The 18,272-nt window shown below is 39.2% G+C and overlaps 1 protein-coding gene and 1 non-coding gene across 2 annotated transcripts; one reads left to right on the forward strand and one right to left on the reverse strand.

The window, feature by feature from the left end:
* Window positions 1-1,195: 1,195 nt before the first annotated feature.
* On the reverse strand, window positions 1,196-9,845 carry LOC130222127 (uncharacterized). Its single transcript, XM_056454756.1, has 5 exons — window positions 9,038-9,845; window positions 8,818-8,898; window positions 4,321-4,380; window positions 4,040-4,096; window positions 1,196-1,707 (listed from the first exon to the last, which is right to left on the reverse strand). The coding sequence occupies exons 1-5, from the start codon at window positions 9,750-9,752 to the stop codon at window positions 1,493-1,495; spliced, it is 1,128 nt and encodes a 375-aa protein (XP_056310731.1). The 5' UTR covers window positions 9,753-9,845; the 3' UTR covers window positions 1,196-1,492.
* Window positions 9,846-18,180: 8,335 nt separating this feature from the next.
* trnas-gcu (transfer RNA serine (anticodon GCU)) lies at window positions 18,181-18,262 on the forward strand. Its single transcript has one exon. It is a non-coding gene; the product is annotated as a tRNA-Ser (tRNA).
* Window positions 18,263-18,272: the final 10 nt, after the last annotated feature.

An 18,272-nucleotide genomic window follows, 5' to 3' on the forward strand; every position in this document is an offset into this window, starting at 1 on the left:
ACACATGTGTATTTTTCACTAGCTAATCTGTCAGGAACTGGCGAGCAGCTTTAATAATCTGAACATAGTTTAGAGATGGACTGCAACATGTGCTCAAAGGCTGCATGTGCTGCAGAACGATGGCAAAGCTAAGTGTGATCACTGTAATAAATGAATGTTGCAGTAGGGTGTCTCCATCAACATGAGCAGTATCTGCGCTTGCTTCACCAACAGCAGAGGAAAAGAACGCACTGTGTTAGATTCATTGTGCATCCCGGCTGGACCCAACAAGTGTTGTGTGTTTTAGCTGAAGAGTTTGGAGCGTGTAGCTGAGCAGCTCAGTGCTAGCTTTAGCTTATTAGCTGAGGGGGGAACTAAACAGCTCATTCTCTCCATCTGTGTGTGTTTACAGTCTGGATCATGGAGGAGACGCGAGGATTACAGCAGGACCCCGCAAATGTAGGACTACACACACACACACACACACACACACACACTCACTCCCACGCATGCACATACACGCACACACACACGCACACGCACACACACACACACACACATACTTGTTTTTGTTACATCGTGGGGACTACTGAGTAGAAGGTTACATGTGGGGACAGCACTTTCTAAATACAGTAAAGCTATAATTTTAAGTTAGATGTGTCAAGAGGAATTATTGATCTAAAATGAATAATTTTTTTATCCAAAATTCTCAAGTTTAGAAAGCGTCATTTCTGTCAGGTTTTTCTATTCTGGTGGGGACATCACAATTGTGTTATACCACAAACTACCACCTGGTGTCACTATTATGAATTACCTGTTGATTATTAATTTTCTAATACAATTGGGAGAATTGTCTTTATATTTGTATTTAATTTTTATCTTGCATTTCACTATTTCACAACAACTTGTATTTTTAAAAGACAATGTCTAGGATTTTATTTTTTATACTGAAGAATAAATGAACATTACAAAAATATTGAAATATAAATTCAGATATACAAATCTTTAATCTTAAACTGTATAACAGTAATATGAGGGGGGGAAACAGATAAACAAAAACTAATACCATATAGAAAAATAAAATTAAATTAAACATTTTACTTTTATGTAAATAAGTGCATATTAAGATATTTTATATGAGAGTCTTTTACTGGTATATTTTCAATAGATCAAGTCTAAAGAATCATGTACGAATAAAAGTTGACATTTATGAAGATTAAGCTTTGGCCAGAAGATTTAGTAAATTTGGAAATACGGTGCAGCAAAAATAGACTCAACGCTGAAACGATCACAGCACTGATGCTTCTACTCCGCCTCTGTGTGCTAATCTGTTAACGTGTGCAGAAAAAAAATACACGCTGCTTATGTCCTGCTTACGTGTGCAGTGTCAAACCAACATAACTGTCTTTTTGTGAATCCAAAAACTCAACACAACATTTTTTCGCTTAACACAGCGACAGGAACTTCTTACCTTTAACAACAAAACCTTGTTAAAGGCTATTTCACATTTCTTTTACAATTTTCGCTTCAACGAGTCAATGCGATTTTTAACATAAAATTTGACTGCCTCCCAGCTTCTTCCTTGAAGCGCAGCAGGGGAGGATTTAATGCATTCTTCGCACTGTGTTTTCCCGGGAACCCTTCCAGACTTGATGCAGGTTAGCAACGTTTTTTCTACCGCTTGGATCTCCTCTGTAGACCACTTTTTCCGTGGGTTTCGCGAAGATCCTGAATAAAAAAATAAAGGAACTAGTAATTGTGATTGAGATAACAGCAATTCCTAGCAAAACATGAAATGATTACTTCAGTTTTGTCTCTCATTGTTTTAGTTGCACATTTTTCTAAATTCTAGTTAGCACAGTTGAAAATCTCTAACATATGCTTAACATAATAGTCCAGGGTGACCAACAGCAACAGATGTAAAAATCTTATTATAAGGGAATTCTGATGTCTACAGCAGTTTTGGTGATATTACAACCATTCACATTTCAGCCACACCCCATCACAGTGTTTTCTTCTTGATAAACTGTGCCACATAATGCCAACTGGAAACTGTGAAAGGTCTTTATCTGTTTGGAATTAGTGAAGTTGATGGATATGGATTTTCCATGCAGTATCTTAAAGGAGAAGTTCAATTGCAGAACAAACATTTACAGATAATGTACTCAACCCCCTTGTCATCCGAGATGTTCATGTCTTTCTTTCTTTAGTTGTTAAGAAATAATTTTTTGAGTAAAACATTTTTCAATTACAGGAAATTTACTACCGGAACACACTCCAATTTTCCATATAGTGGACTTCTATGGTGTCCGCGAGTTTGAACTTCTGAAATGCAGTTTAAATGCAGCTTCAAAGATCTCTACAGGGTTCCTACGGGGTTTGGAAAATTGTGGAATTTGATTGAAGTATTTTCCAGGTCTGGAAACATATGGAAAAAAAGAAAGCAAAGTATGGAGAAAAAATTTGTTTGAAATTTTTTACTTTTGTCCCTATTTAGTAAAATGAAAAATTCAAGTAAATTTATTGTACAAAAAAGTAAGCTTTCTTGGCAGCTGTTTTTTTCTGATTCTTTAGTGATTGTCTAACAGACTCAATGAATTCAAAGTGCACCTTTTCATTATGCAAAATGCAGGTTATAAGCACTTTCTTCTCAGCCTATTCTTAGCACAATATATTATTTTAGGGCATCTATATGTTGTCACTCTAAGAAAATAATTAAAAAAACGGAGAAAAATATCTACAGATGACTTTACTATATACCAAATATAAATCTGTATGTAATTAACCATTCATGTTATGTATGGTCTGAAAATCTTTTGAGAGGTTTAGAAATGTCTGGAAAAGTATGGAATTTTGAAATGGAAAACGTGTAGGAACCCTGGCTGTAAACGACCCCAGGTGTTTATCTAATGAAACTATCAGTTTGTCAGTGTGCGTCTAAAAACTCTCATCTCATTTTCTTCTCCAGCTTCAGAATCATCCTATAGCACTGTTTTATCTTTTTTTGTAAACATTGGGTCTGTGTTCTGCAGCGATGGAAGATGATTCTGAAGCTGGAGGAGAAAATAAGAGTTTTTCGACATACCCTAACTGTCTTGAACAGGAGTACACAGAGTTCACATGTGCAGAACTAGACAAGTCCAGCTTTTGAGGTTGAAAAGTACAGAAATTGTAAAATTTAATTTTATTTTTTTTAGAAAATAATAGATTTTTTTTGCTTTATAAGACCCTTCTACCTCGGCTGCAATTTAAACTGATTTTGGAAGTTCAAACTGGAGGGCACAATTGAGGTCCACTATATGGAGAACATTACTGAAAATGTTTTCCCTATAACCATTTCTTTACACCTGAAAAAGAAAGACATGAACATCTTGAATGACAAATAAATTATCTGTAAATTTTTGTTCTGGAATTGAACAAAGTGTGGTTACACACACACACACACAAAAAAAAAAAAAAACAGAATATGTGGGTTAGGCATGCGTTAAACTACAGTAGTCAACATTTGAAGTGGATCAAAAAGTTCAACAAAGCTCTTAGCATGTTCAACAAAGACAAGAATAGTTATTTTTTTGCTGTTGGGATAACTTTGATGAAAGGTTTTTGATCCACTTCAAATGTTGACTCCTGTATACTTAACAGCATATGCTGGTGTTTTTCAACAGTGCACATAGCAAAAATGGCATGAACGGATACATCTAGTCTCAAACCTGACTTCACTCCATGTAGTTTTTTTTTATGGACCATTTTATGATTTCCAAGTTTTGTTTTGTACAGAACTAAGAAGAAACCACTAAACTGAGCACTTCATCCACTTCGGATCTACCATGCCACAGTTAGAAAGCTCCATTAACACAAATCACTGAAAAACACAAAGTTTCTATTTGTTCATGTCAAACTTCTTCAAATTTCACTTGCACATGAAAATCAAAGGAATTCTGTTGTTAATCCAAATAGGTCTTTATGCAGATTTCTATTGATATAACTTGATATTGACTGAACTTTCACAAAAAAATGGAAATTGTGACCTATTTCATAAGACATTCAAACAACGGCTTACTCTTTGTTGTGTCTGGTTGTTCCAAGTCCATTGGCTGCCGTTTTTTAACTTTCTTTCCTGTTGTAAACATATGAGCACAACTTAGAAGACCTTGAATATATGCAATATTCCGTAATGGCACAGAATACTGACTAAATGGTTAACAGTAATTGTGCCACACATGTATTTAACAAAGATTGACTGGTGAAACAACTTCCAAATGACTGGTGAAGCACCCAAATAATAAATAACTGCACAGAATGCACTCTCCTTACAAGTACAACAATATCAGAAGTTCTTACCTTTAGCTGGTTGTGTAGTTTTCTTTTGTCCAACTCCAGCAGTAGACTTCTTTGATTTGTCTGGACACATAATAGCTCTCTTTAATTAAAAGATTATTCAATAAAAACTCCTAAATATCAGCAAGCACACTTGATTTTTTTCTTCCAGTAATAATTAGCCTTTTCTGGCTTTCCCATCATTCCCTTTTAGTAACTGACTTATTTGAATTAAATTAGATTTCAGGTAGTTTGAATTTTTAATATAATATTTAAAATATAATATAATATAATTATAATATTAATTTTTTTCTCAATAATGACAACATTAACAGTTTAATGTCACACCCCTAGACTGTTTACATTGGTTTCTACCAGTGTCTCCCCCACTGTTATGTACTTATTGGTTTCTCAGCGTGACAGTACGACCAACCTAAACAGTATTTCAGCAGTGAGGATGCTGAGGATAGCATTACTCACTGCACTTCCGCTGAGGGTGAGCAAAATCTGGACCTGGGACGAACAGCGATAGACTATGAACTAGATTTGATTTCTTCTGAGGATGTCATCATTAAACTCTCTGTACACCCTGAACTCTCTACCTGTGTTAATTTCCCACCCAGTCTCCCTCAGTTAACACTTGCTAACAGCCATGCTGTCTCAATCCTGCCACCACTGTCACCTGTCAGCCCCTTTTCTCACCCTCAGCTCACCATCTGTGCGGTGGGTTTCCCGGGGGTCTGCCAGTCTCCATCCGTGGCTGGAGGATTCCTCACCTTCACCATAAACATCAGAGTCCAGAACTCTGCCTCGGCCCTCTGACCCTGCGGCTCCACCCCGGCTCTCAGCTCCCTCATCTCCACCTTCGCCCGTCAGTCCACCATTTCCACCGGGCTCCATCGTTCATTCGGCTCCACCCTGGTCAGTCGTGTTCCTACTCCTTCGGCTGCACCTTATCGCTGAACTCCTCCCTCCAGCAGGCACAGCCTCGGTCCTCTGTCACTCAGTCTCAGCCGCGGACCTCTGGATCTCCGCCTCGGTCGCCAGAATCCTTGTTTTTCGGCGCGAGGATGCGCCTTCCCGGAGGGGGGTGTAATGTCGCACCCCTGGACTGTTTACGTTGGTTTCTACCAGTGTCTCCCCCGCTGTTATGTGCTTATTGGTTTCTTCCCCTCGTCACTGTGATTCCCTACAGCTGTCCTCAATAATCAGTATGTCTTTATAAGTTGATTTGTTTGCTCTGTTGCTTGTCGGTCGTTGATGTTACTACCCTGTGTTTCCTGTTCTGCTCTTTGGCTTATTAAAGTCTTTTCATTTATATTACGTCGTTGTTTGTCCATTCCTTGTCTCAGCGTGACAGTTAAATAGTCATGCTGTACCATTTGGATCCAGCTTACAATCCAGGTACCGAAACCCGGAAAACTAGCAAGAAACAATGATGGACAGAATTGAAAGACTACTCAGAAATCTGAGAGCTGCATGCAGTTCCACAATAAAACTTTAGCATAACACTGAAACAGAAGTCGACAAAGAAGGTCCAGTCACTGATCAATTATGTGATCAATAACTCTTAGGCCTGTTATCTGCAAAAGTTGGACACTGAAAATTTAAGGAAAGAAAACGCTGATGCTGAGAAGTATAAAGAGTGATACAGAAAAGCCGGAATCCAAGCTTTTGTTTTTTCAAGAGATGTGTATACAACAAGGCCTTGGCTGGGACGAAGAGCTGCCTACAGATCTTGCACAAGAATGGAAAAAAACTTCCATAGATCCACCACATAATTATCCCCTGATAGTATGGAATAAAGTCTAAGCATAAGCCTAATGGAAACGTTGCTTCATCACTTCAAAGTCCAGGGTAATCCACCTGCTGTGTGATGGAAGCAGTGACTGGAGTGAGAATAGGAAACAACTTCCTGAAGCCCCTGAATATGAAGCGCAAACAAGTTCAACTGTGGATAGATTCAATGAATGGGCTACTGTGGAGCCAGCTCACAATTGGAAACAGCTTTTTTGTTTAAGCTCTGCTTGGATGTGCTCATCTGAAATTTTCATCGCAGCAGTGCACACTTGGGGTGTCTTTCAGTGCTTCTTTTTCAATCTTCTGCCCTTCTTCCAAATGTTCTGCAGAGTTACCTTCACTGTGTTAAGCTTTGCTGTTGCTAGTGCTGCGGAGCCAAATGTTTTAACACAGGTATCTTTAAAGCTCTTAGCACGATGAAGCTTCTCTGGCTGCCTCCGTCCAATTGTGGTTAAGCAATGTAGCTGCACTCCAACCAGCAGATCTCCCTGACTGAGGTCAGACTGTAGCTAATCTGAAGGAACGTGAATTACGGTGGAAAAGCTTGAGGAGGGTGATAAAGATCAGAGTGATAAAGATGTGAGTAATGAGATTAAACAAAGTTAGCAGGTCAGTGTGCAACTCAGTAGCAGCAGCGATCAAAGTGGACCAGAACCTGTACTAGATTTATTGAAGTACAGTAAACTGAAAAAGGAATTAAAAGGTTTGTGCACAATGCAAATTCAAGCTCCAAGAAACTTGTACAAATCAGAAGTAGGCACTGGATTTTGCAAGGCAGAAAACTTGTAAAAGTACATGTATTCTGTTGAAATGTCCTCTGAGCAAACGATTTAAAACAAAACTCACACAGCAGGACATGGCTCCATTGCCATGAGACAGAATAACAAAGACCAGAGCAGAGCCGTGAATTTGGAGATGGTTTCAAGTCAGTTAACAGAAAATTTCCTGTTAGCACTCAAGTGATTTGTCTTCAGAAGAGGGCTATGTGAGGTGGTTTATTTAGACAATGCCAAAACTTTCAAAAGAGCAAAGAAAGACCCCAGTGAGCTATGGGAAGCCATCAGAGAACCACACCTGCTGGAATATTTATCATGGAAGGGCATCTGCCACTTCATCGTAAAGCAAGCATGGATTTTGGGAGAGGCTAGGGAGGTCTTTAAAGACATGCCTGTAAAAAGGTGATAGAAATAGGCATCTCTCACTTTTAAAGAAATGTCTACACTCCTCACAGAGGAAGAAGTGACAATGAATTCCAGACCCCTTACGTTTGTCCCTTACCTTGTCACCTGCACACTTCCTGGTTGGTGAATGATTCCCTGCGACCATGATCATACCACTGCGGGTAAGGAAGACGAGATATAGAAACCAACTCATGAGCAACCTGCAGAATCACTGGAGGAAAGATCTGCACAATCCCGCAACACACAGAAACCTACTGAGCTGAAAACAGGTGGCATTGTTCTCATCAGGGATGCTAACATGCTGAGACAAATCTGGAAATTAGGAAAAATCGAAGAGCTGTTTCCAGGCTGAAAAGGCAAAGATAGACCCTGCGCTAGAGGTCTGAATTCCTGCGGGACCCGACCAGATTTTTTGTGACACGGGAATAAATTTCCAAATAAAAGCGGTTGCGGTCGGTAACGCTGATGTAATTTAAATGGAAGCATGCGGTAACAATATCCCGTTCCAGAAGATGTTTCTGAACAGCAAATCGGCACTATATTCAATCCTATGGAGCAGCCTGCATTCAAAACTGTTATGAACTTGCTGCGCTCCTGGACCACTGCTTTCTGCATCATACATTTTATTGGATCTGGAATTACTCCAGAGCCAAAATATTCATAACACAAACAAACATTTTTAACTCTGTTTAACTCGCTTAACATTAAATCGTTGCAGTCTGTCAGTCATAAAATGCCAGTGGATGGGCACCAAACCTTTGAAAGTAAAGAAAAACATGCACAGACAAATCCAAATAACACCCTGCAGCTCGTGACGATTAACTGATGTCCTAAGACACCAAAACATCAGTTTTTGTGAGAAATGGAACAGCATTTATATAATTATTTACCTTTGATACACAGCAATGTCCATCTGTCCTGAGCATGAGTTTATCACGAGGCTCGTTACATGTGTACACCACGTTACTCTGGTGTGGTGTGGTCATTGTTTACAAAGAGCTCAGAGACTGATTGATTGTTCAACACACCCATAAATGTAGTAAAAGTGTGGAGGGTCTGCAGATAATTTTTCTCCTTCCGGTGTTTGCGTATACTACCCCAGAGCGCTACACATGTAATGGGCCTTGTGATAAACTCATGTTTAGGACAGTTGGACTGTGTGTATCAAAGGTAAATAATGATATAAATACTGTTCAGTTTCTCGCAAAAAAACTATCTTTTCATATCTTGGGACATCAGTGTATAGTTACGAGCCACACGGTGTAATTTGGATTTGTCTGTGTGTGGTTTTTTTTTTTTACTTTCAGAGGTTTGGTGCCCATCCACTGCTATTATATGGCTGACAGACTACTGAAGAAACAGATGCCATGGGGTAAACAGATAAACATCCCTTTAATGTGTGTGTACACTGCAATGAAGTGAAATCCTTTTAGTATACCACTGCACAAAACTACATTGAACCGTTATTTTGTTACCTATACCAGTTGTCAGTGGTCACTGTTGCCTGCTTAGCATAGAAGATACAGCACAGACTACATACCTGCAGAATTTGAAGGTGAAGCAGCCTTTTCAGTTATTTCGGTGTCAGAGTCCGATTCATCACTGTCCATCTGTATTTTTTCTAGAAAACACAGCAACCACAAAAAGTAATAGACAAAATTATTAGGTAGCAAACTAAATATTTTTAAACAGCTACATTCAATCTATGGCGGAAAATATATAAATGAATTTACTTAGTGATTTACTCAAGCCTGTTTTACCTTGTGGATCAATCTCGATCTCATCGAGATTCTTTCCTTTGAAATAATTTAGTTGTCCTCGCTCCATAGCCATAAGTACTTTGCTTATCTTTGCCAACTGTAAGGTACCTTCAGGTAGTCTATAGTATTGGCGATGGACTCTGATGTCATGTCCTAGGAAGTTAGCAATATCGTCCATTTCATTATCTTTTAAGTTCAGTACTTTGGACATTGTTGCCATATGCTTTCGCAATCTAGTTGAGGACAGTGCTTCTGGAGATTGTGCTCCACAGCTGCGAGCTACATATCGAACAATGTCTGATCCTCTGAAATGGCTCATTGCGTTTGGTCTTGCAAACATGAATACATTCTCATCCAGAACATCACAGTTACGGCGAGTCTTGACGAGTAACTCCATCGATGTCACCATATCAGGTGTGAGAAGAATGGGGACCTTACGTCCACGTTTACCTCGTATTTCAATTCTCTGGAAGTGCTTGCAAAGTGACTTTTCAAGGTCTGTCAGGGCAAGCTCTACATCTGGATGAGTCGATGAGGTATCCCTCAATATGAAAGAATTAAGGGACATCTTGGATACCTCTCCTTCCCTTCTACGATTAAAAAGTATCACCTGACAGAGTGTCACTTTTGCAAGTTCTGCCCAGTGTTTGCTACTTGGTTCTTGTTCAAGTTTTGTTTGAGACTCCTTACTATGGCTGTCAAGATATTGGTGCATTTTTTTCACATCTTCTGCAAATGGAAGAAGCTGTGGAGAATTCCATTTTGCTTCACTCAAAGTTCGGAGAGCATGGGATGACACACACTCACTCCATTTAGTGTCACAGATTTGTTTAAAGGCTTGCACATCGCTGAGGGTATTCTTATCACCTGACATCATTGCCTCACATTCAATAATGCTGGCCATCTTCTTGAGGTTGTGCCCTAACTTTAGGGCCAAAGACGGTGTTTTATAGCTGCTCGTCTCTTCGTTTAAGCCAGCCACACCGTGAACTGCATTGATGACGTGAGGAAAATTAGCTGGAACGAAGAACTCGGACACTTCCTTCAACTTCCCATGCTTCCTTCCTTCAAGCACGAGTCGCCCGGTTTCACGCATCTTTTGCCTGATGTACTCATGTTTTGTGGCATCGTGCCCATGTTTATTGAACAGATGCTGTCCTAATTTTAAGATGATTTTTTCTTTGCGGACAACATTTGTTACCTCATCTTCATGCATTTCGCTCACCATTTTCCAAAATCTTGTACTAACACTTTTAGGAATTGGGTCAGCATACGAGCAAAGGGACTGAACTCTTGTCTTTCCCGGTTTCATCCCCTTCACTTTCTTGTTTAGGTGGCATCTCTGCATATGTCTCCACAATGATTTCCTCTTCAAATATGCTGCACAGTTTATGCAGTGCAAATAATCGCTTGCTTTTACCTCTGAAATTGATTGCTGTCGGGGTATCACAATACCTTTTCCATCTTTAAGCACCTGAGCATTATGACAGCGGTTTCCTTTATTTCTCAAAAAACTCAGTTGTAATTTTCGCTCTTTAGACCCTTTTGGAAAAGAAACAGCTCTTGCCACCTCTGGCATCTCTTTATGTTTAGATTCTAAATGACGCGCCATTTTGCTGTATGGTTTCGAGCAAAACAAGCAATAAAACTTCTTGTTGTACAGTCTGCCACCATCTGTCTTCCTCTTAAGCATCATGACTGTCACATTACAATTACCTGGTGAAGAGGATTCTCCGATTTCTTTTTTTCGGATGAAGAAGATTCTCTGGTGTCGATTTCTTCATATGGAGAGGATTCTTTGGTGCCGTTTTCGTCAGATGAAGAAGATTCTTTGGTGCCGTTTTCATCACATGGAGATGATTCTTTGGTGCTACTCTTAGCCAAGGAACTAGAACGAGTCACAATGCGCCAGGGGCGGACTGGGACAAAAATTCAGCCCTGGCACTGTAGCCACACCAGCCCACATTACCACACCGACACAGCCCCACCCATGGACACGCACATCCACACATTATATTAGTGTACAGATGGTGAAATAATATACGCAGTGCCAAATGTAATAGATATTAAAACATTTAAATGTATGTGACTGGAACAAAAACAACCTCTTTATAAAAAATGTATACATACAGTAAAAACTTAATAAAAAAATGTTTGTCTGCTATTATATGATAGAAGTAACCTTTGAATGTGTCTCACGCACACACACACACACACACAAAGAGCTTTACACACAAATGGACACGCAGCACGCAGCATGTGCAAAATGTCCTGTATGTCCAAAGAATTTTGTCAGTTGTTGTGTCTGAGTGAGAAAAGAATTGATGAAATTTGAGAGATGTAATCATTAAATGCATTTTGTGCCAAAATTGATTTGGAATTGATCCCTAGTTCAGCCCACATAGACTTCTGTTGTGCTCACTGTGTCAAGCGTTTTGCAAAAGTGTCCTATATAGAGAAATGTGTCCTAGCGTCTGTAAAAAACTTTATTACACTTAAGTAATAACAGTAGCACAAAAGGCAATACAATATATAACAAAAAAGCAGAAATATTTGTGTGTACTAGCAGATTTGTACATTTTTAATCCTTCATGATATATAGTTTTTTTTGATATAAAGTATGCTGAAGTGTTGCTAGTGCTGCATCTCCATTTGTGTGTGTGTGACACACATTCACAGGCTACTCCTATCATAGGGGTTAATTTATCGTTAATTAGCCACAGTCTTAAAAAGGCTTACATGAGCTTTTATTTTGAAGTGTTTCTGGCAATCAGACAGTTTATTCTTATTTGTTTCGGGACCACACACACACACACCAACCTACATGGATACTCCGAAGTGATGTTTTGCACTTGCATGCTCAGTACTTGTTGGAAACTTTGTGGAAAAAGAATAAAGAATTCTGGATTGATTGCAGCTCGTTACCTCTGACTGACCAGACATCTGTGGTGAACTAGCCCCCACTGACAACCCCTAACTGGTTTGTGGTTTCTATATCAGTTTTCTGTACACAGTATTAAGAAACTGTCAGCATTTGTGTCAGGGTGTGTTTCTCTTACGGCTGTATTCCTACCTCCATGACACTTGACTCTGCTGCAGCAGTCAGGCTATCTGCACTGCCACTGGGTCCAGAAACATTCTAGTTTGAATAGATGAACACAGGAGTCAGGAAAGGAAGAACATAAGCAAGCCAATGTCTGACTATTGCATAGATATACTACAATATTGCCTGTAAAAGAAGTCTATGTTCCACCTACATACTGTGACATATGCATGTATTTAATGTTTTACTTTAAAGACTAGCTATGTATTTAGAGTTGACTACAAATTCCTACAGTACTATAGCTATAGCTGTTCTGTGTATACCCTAAATTCCACGTTATCTGCTTATAATGATATTTTAAAATGTATGGGAGTTCCACGCTGAGTTAACTGTTAAACACAGAGTAGGTTACTGTCAAAAACTGTCAGAAGTAGCGTGAATGACATTAAAATTAATTATTATTTATATTTTAGTATAATTAAGGGGGTCAGTCACACACCAGAAACGCTGCTCGGCGACGCATAGCGTCGCGCCGCGCAACGCCATGCATTTCAGAATTCTAATTTCTAAACAAAAGTTTCTAAGGTACACAAGTCGGCAGCTGTCATGTGAATATGCGCGTCTGATGTGCCATACTTTCAACTGTCATGTGCTCGGCGTGTTGCGGCGCATCCGATGTGTGACCTGCTTTATTTTCTGTTCCCTTCTTACCTCCTCTACCGCGCTACTGTCCTCCGATGCATTTACACCTCCTCTCGCGAATATTTCGGTTAATTTTATGCATTTGGCAGCATCTGATTTTAGAGCCCTTTTCTTGCTCTCTCTGACCTTTTCAGCACCGCCTTTCCTTTTTTACGGTCCATATTTTGACATTAACGTTAGCTTGCGTTGTGTGGCATTTACTGTTTGACCATCTTGCCAGATTTTGATTACATCAGCGTAATCCACAGCCTCTGATTGGGTCGGCCCATCTCGAGACCGGCCGGCCGTCGCCGATTGGCCCAAATGCTTAACATGTATCATTATTATAATTATCAATCATTATTATTATTATTATTATTATTATTGTTGTTGTCATCAACAGCAGCATTATATTCACATCTTGCAAGAGATAAAAGCTGCCAGCATGCAAAAACAATACATATAAAAAAAATAAATAAATAAATAAAAAAAAACCTGACCGGCCCACATTTTAAAACTGCTCCGGCCCTTCTGGCATTTGCCAGAATTGCCAGACGGCCAGTCCGCCCCTGCCCACGTCCATTGTTTTGTTCACAATTTTTTCCGAGTTGCTGTGGACAATGCCTTGACCAAATATAATGGTCTGGTTTATAATAAAGTAAGACTTAAATGGGATAGGCTTATAGTTATAAATGAATCCCATGTAAAACTGATTGGTCTTGAAATCCTAAATGAAAACCAGACAGTATGGACTAATGAAAGTAGCCTAAGCGTCTGGAGTTTGGAATTAGGAGTGGAATTAAGCAAATCAGTAGGACATTGTTGGCAGAATTTGACAAATGCTAAACAATGGATAATAACTGACTCCATTTCTGCACCCAGAAATGACAAAATACTTAGAGGCCTACAAGGTAGCCGATTAAGTAAGGTGAGGTTATTATCAGAAACAGGCATTGACACATCAAGGCACCGCAGATTAACAAATTGGTTAATGGCGGGAGCTAAAGGACATGTGACTTATTGGCCTGATGGTTTGAACAGTACACACCTAATATTAGGTGTTTATAAGTCAAAACCAATAATTCTTTATGCAGAAATAGACTGGGTAACATGTAAACAACATCTAACCCAAGGAAAATATTGTGATAGTGAAAGAGATTGCATTCATAAATTGGGGATGAAACCTTTTGGCTCTAGTGGGGCTAAATTTCTCATCAGAAAATATGGTGCATTAAAGCCAAATTCATGGGCATCCTTTTTCCAACACAATATGGTAAAATACTGTACGGATCTGTCTAAAACAGAATACTGGTATTGTTATATATCGGGTCAGTCACTTTATGATCAAAATCTAATGGATCAATATGAAAGCGAAATATTTGACAAATGGCAAGCTTATGTCAGATATAAGGGCATTCGAGAAGAGAGGGTTTTAAATGAAACCTGTCAAACAATAAAATGTTTTATTAAAACCCATTGGCTTGACAATCGAGGAATACATCCATTGATGTTAGATAGCAGTCACGGTATACCTGAAGCATTAGCTAATAAAAGTGGAATAACAGAATTTATTAAGTCTATTCCGGATCAACAATATAGAATGGCTCTAGCTTTGTATGTATACAAATGGGACATGCTCTCGCGCGCAGAATATAAAAGTAGGCCTAGTCCGGTCCATATGGGATTGGTAGATAGCGTGCACGGCCTATGACATAATAAGTTTTATATTAAATTCGATTTTAGCCACAAACTCATGGGAGCTTATCAACATCAATTTAATAAACTGAGTTTTTTTCATTCAAATTTTAGAAAGACTATTTTCACTAGAAATTTAGTTGATGTTTCCTATGAAAATCGAACCCAGGATTATTGGAAAGGTGGAGCTACCCTAAACATGGGTTTTAGTGGGTTTAAGTGGAATTTATATGAAGACAATGGATTGAACAACAGTGCAAGCCTAATAGGGGCTGAATTGCAAGAATGTGATCCAGATATGTTTAATAATTAAATATATGCCACCTTATGCCCGTCAAGGAGACAATATAAAATTATTAAAGGGAGAGAATAGCTTTTGTTCCTGGGAAAACTATTCCATTATAACGGGGAAAAATCAGGAATAATTGTGACAAAATTAACTGCTCCATCCCTTGGCATGCAATTTTTGTGTCAGTACTCCCTTTAGTGGCAAAATACGAGAACCAGGTTAGGAAACATTGTAGTGCAATTGGTATTGAAAATCTTCATGTTAAGAGGAAATTAACAGAATTAATTGATGATTACATAGAGGGGACGAGCATCGGTCCTAATTGGCACTTCATGCACAATTGGATCTCAGCTTTAGATATTGTCACAGAGGATGTTCCCATACTAGTCAAAATCAGAAAATACAGGTGTGATAATTAGGTTGGGTGCGGGAACAGCAGTTGAAACTGTTAAACAAACTGTCATAGGATGGTGGAAATGGATTAAGTTAATTTTGATCATTGCAGGCTGCATATTTGCAGTTGTGTTAATTGTATCTGTCTCCCTCAAGATGGCACAACTTTGTGGTGCTCTAGGGAATCTTTGCAGTCCATGCAGAGGAATAAATTATGGGCGGTTGAGGTCAGAGGTATCGAGGTGACGAGTAAAACACATGTTTGATACCTGTATAAAGGCCTGTTGTGCAAATTGTCTAAACAAACGCCTTGGGGTACAGACTCTGATCAGACTAAAATCTTTGAAAATCTGGAAATGGCATCTGTGAATGAAAATCATGGAAGACCTGATAACATTGTGTCGGGAAAAAACCTTGCTCAGGTAATTAAATTCTAATCATCTTAAATTGTGAATGAATAATTTACTATGATGACCCAGTAATATGGGAATTTAATGAGAAGAAAAATCTGTTATGATTGCATTAATAGTAGTAATGCTGTTTATTCGATCATAACGAGGTGCCGAACATATCTGGGCGCAAGGCACAGTGTTATCAGTGGGTTTTTAAGTTTTATGTTTTGTGATTTTTTGAAAAAGATGGAATTTTATTTGAACTTTTTAAAATCACTGTATATGAAACCAAGGACCAACCGTTTTCATTTATGTACTCCATAGTGATTGTTTAACAATGTTAGAACAGATTATGGGATAATAATGAAACAGACAGATGTAATTGTTATATAATTATGACATTTGGGTAATTATGACATATTGATTTTTTTAGATTTTGAGAGGGGAAGGATCAAGTGACGACAACCTGACCTATAACACCTGTAACCATAATAAGAGAATGTGCAAAATTTGTTATCACAGCAATGGGAAGGAATTTCAATGTTGTATGAAATGTTTTATGAACAATGATCTAAATTTTAACACGATTCATTATATTCTCTGTTGGAATGAGGGCCAATTACAGCCGTTGTTGTCAAAATTAACGACCGCTAAAGGTCAATTAATTTTACCATGGGCTCCCGTGGTTATACACGGAGCAGGGCGGCGTAGCAAGTTTTTTTTGTTCGACCTTATTGGGTAAATGGCAAAGTCCAAATGGGTATAGTCGATTGTAATGGAACCCTGCATATCCTACCCACAGGAATATGTCCTGGTGTGGAGGGACGGCCGTTGGGAGAGTACCAAGATGGAGGAAATCCTCTGGCACAACGGGTTAATTCTGCGACTGTCGAACGCCCAGATTTGGAATTTACCAAAGACCTCACGGCCTTTCTCGCAGACGAAAAGAATTGGCCGACGCCTATTGGCTTCTATGGGTCAAAGTAACTTGCTAACTGTCCAGCTATTTTACCGTAAAAGAGAGAAATTATTCAATCTTTGGTTAATAGGCACGGATGGATGGGCTGTTCAACTCCAACAGTGTATATATGAATCTTGTGTGTTAAATTAATTAGATAATGAGTATTTTGTGTCTCAACTCCATATGGCAAGAGGGGATGTAGTGAATGGTGCCCATGGAACGAATGGTGCCATTATTAACGTGAGACAACGAAAATACCAACGCAAACCTCTCCTGTATTCTGACATTCCAATACTTCAGAGTTCAACTTTATTTGAAACAGTCAAGAGCAAGAGAAGAGCACGACGTGACCAGAAGAGGGCGCGCAGGACACAGGAACGGAGAGGAAGGGAGATGCTACCTCCCTTGGACCCTCATCTGTTCTTACCCTCTCCTGACTTCCTACCCTCGGAGTGCACACAGCTCGCGCAGCTGACCCTGAAGACCTGAGACTCTGCTCGCTAAGACGGGAGGTCTCATAGTCATCGTAAATTAGGGGTGCCTCTCATTGCTAATACCTTGTGGAATGCTTAATGCCTTAAAACTATCTAGACAATGTGTATGAGAGTGTTTGTATGTTGATTTATGTTCTAAGATGTGCCTATGGAACAGCTATAAATTTGTTCACATAAGACATGACCTATAAGTTTTGCTGAATAGTAGAATTATTGACTGAGTGGTCAGACCACATTATATTGGTTGGTCCTTTAGTGATTTATAATTAGTGTTTTGATATATTAGGTAAAACCCAGATGGTGTACGGGTAATTACATGCAGTATGTCAAGTCCTCACTGATATATGAGGTGTAGTTTTGTGCATGACCTGATTTGGAAGTATAAAAGCTGAACCAAACTGACCAGCTTTGCGCTTTCCGACTTCTGTATATTGAGGTTGGTTGCCCTTTATCCTCAACGGAGGATAAAGTAAGGATTTTGTTTCTGTCATTTGTCTTTTGTTTATTCTACCTTTTCACTGGATTTTATTTTATTAATAAAAGTGTATTTTATTACTTTTCTTCAACTGGAGTGGACATTGACTTCATTTTCCAGCACCCATCAAGAGTTACCCTGTGTGGTAAAGTTTTCTGTAAGCACATCCATTCGAGTCCCAAAAGTTAATCCTTTCTCTAGCACAACGCTGTGCTTACACGTGACGAGGTGGCCGAGTGTTTACGTTAGTATGTTGTACTCTGTAAGTTCTGTTTTAAATCCCATCCTCATAGTTTCACTGTTTTGAGAGAGGCAACTGCTTCTGTCTAAGGGTTCTTACTTGCACCTATCAGCGTCTTAAAGGATGTTTATGGCAAAATTGTATGTAATATATAGCGAAAATAGCTGCAAAAAAATACGTATATGCCATAGTCCAGCCTCCATTAGGAGACCATCTATGTGTGCGGCGAGGTTGCTGAGTGGTTAAGGCGATGGACTGCTAATCCGTTGTGCTTTGCATGTGTGAGTCGAATTCCAGCCTGGTCATTCGTTTAAGAGAGCCCGGTGTTTACGTGGAAGGTAACTTACTTGCACCCTCTTCGTGCTTCGAAGCATGTTATGGCAAAATTAAGTGTCATCTTACCGAAAATACTTGCAAACACATACATGTACACATATGTGCCACAGTCCAGCCTCCATCAGGAAAGTGGCAACATATGTGACGAGGTGGCCGAGTGGTTAAGGCGATGGACTGCTAATCCATTGTGCTCTGCACGCGTGGGTTCGAATCCCATCCTCGTCGCTCACATGCT

Source organism: Danio aesculapii, chromosome 4 (assembly GCF_903798145.1).
Source record: "Danio aesculapii chromosome 4, fDanAes4.1, whole genome shotgun sequence".
Lineage (NCBI taxonomy): Eukaryota > Metazoa > Chordata > Actinopteri > Cypriniformes > Danionidae > Danio > Danio aesculapii.

Excerpts from the sequence above, each read along its gene's own strand:
- LOC130222127 (XM_056454756.1), bottom strand. The coding sequence starts at position 9,752 with ATGCACCAATATCTTGACAGCCATAGTAAGGAGTCTCAAACAAAACTT. Across the intron at positions 8,899-9,037 it reads GATCGAGATTGATCCACAAG|AAAAAATACAGATGGACAGT; the intron begins GTAAAACAGGCT and ends TGTGTTTTCTAG. Across the intron at positions 1,708-4,039 it reads ACAACCAGACACAACAAAGA|GATCTTCGCGAAACCCACGG; the intron begins GTAAGCCGTTGT and ends TTTTTTATTCAG.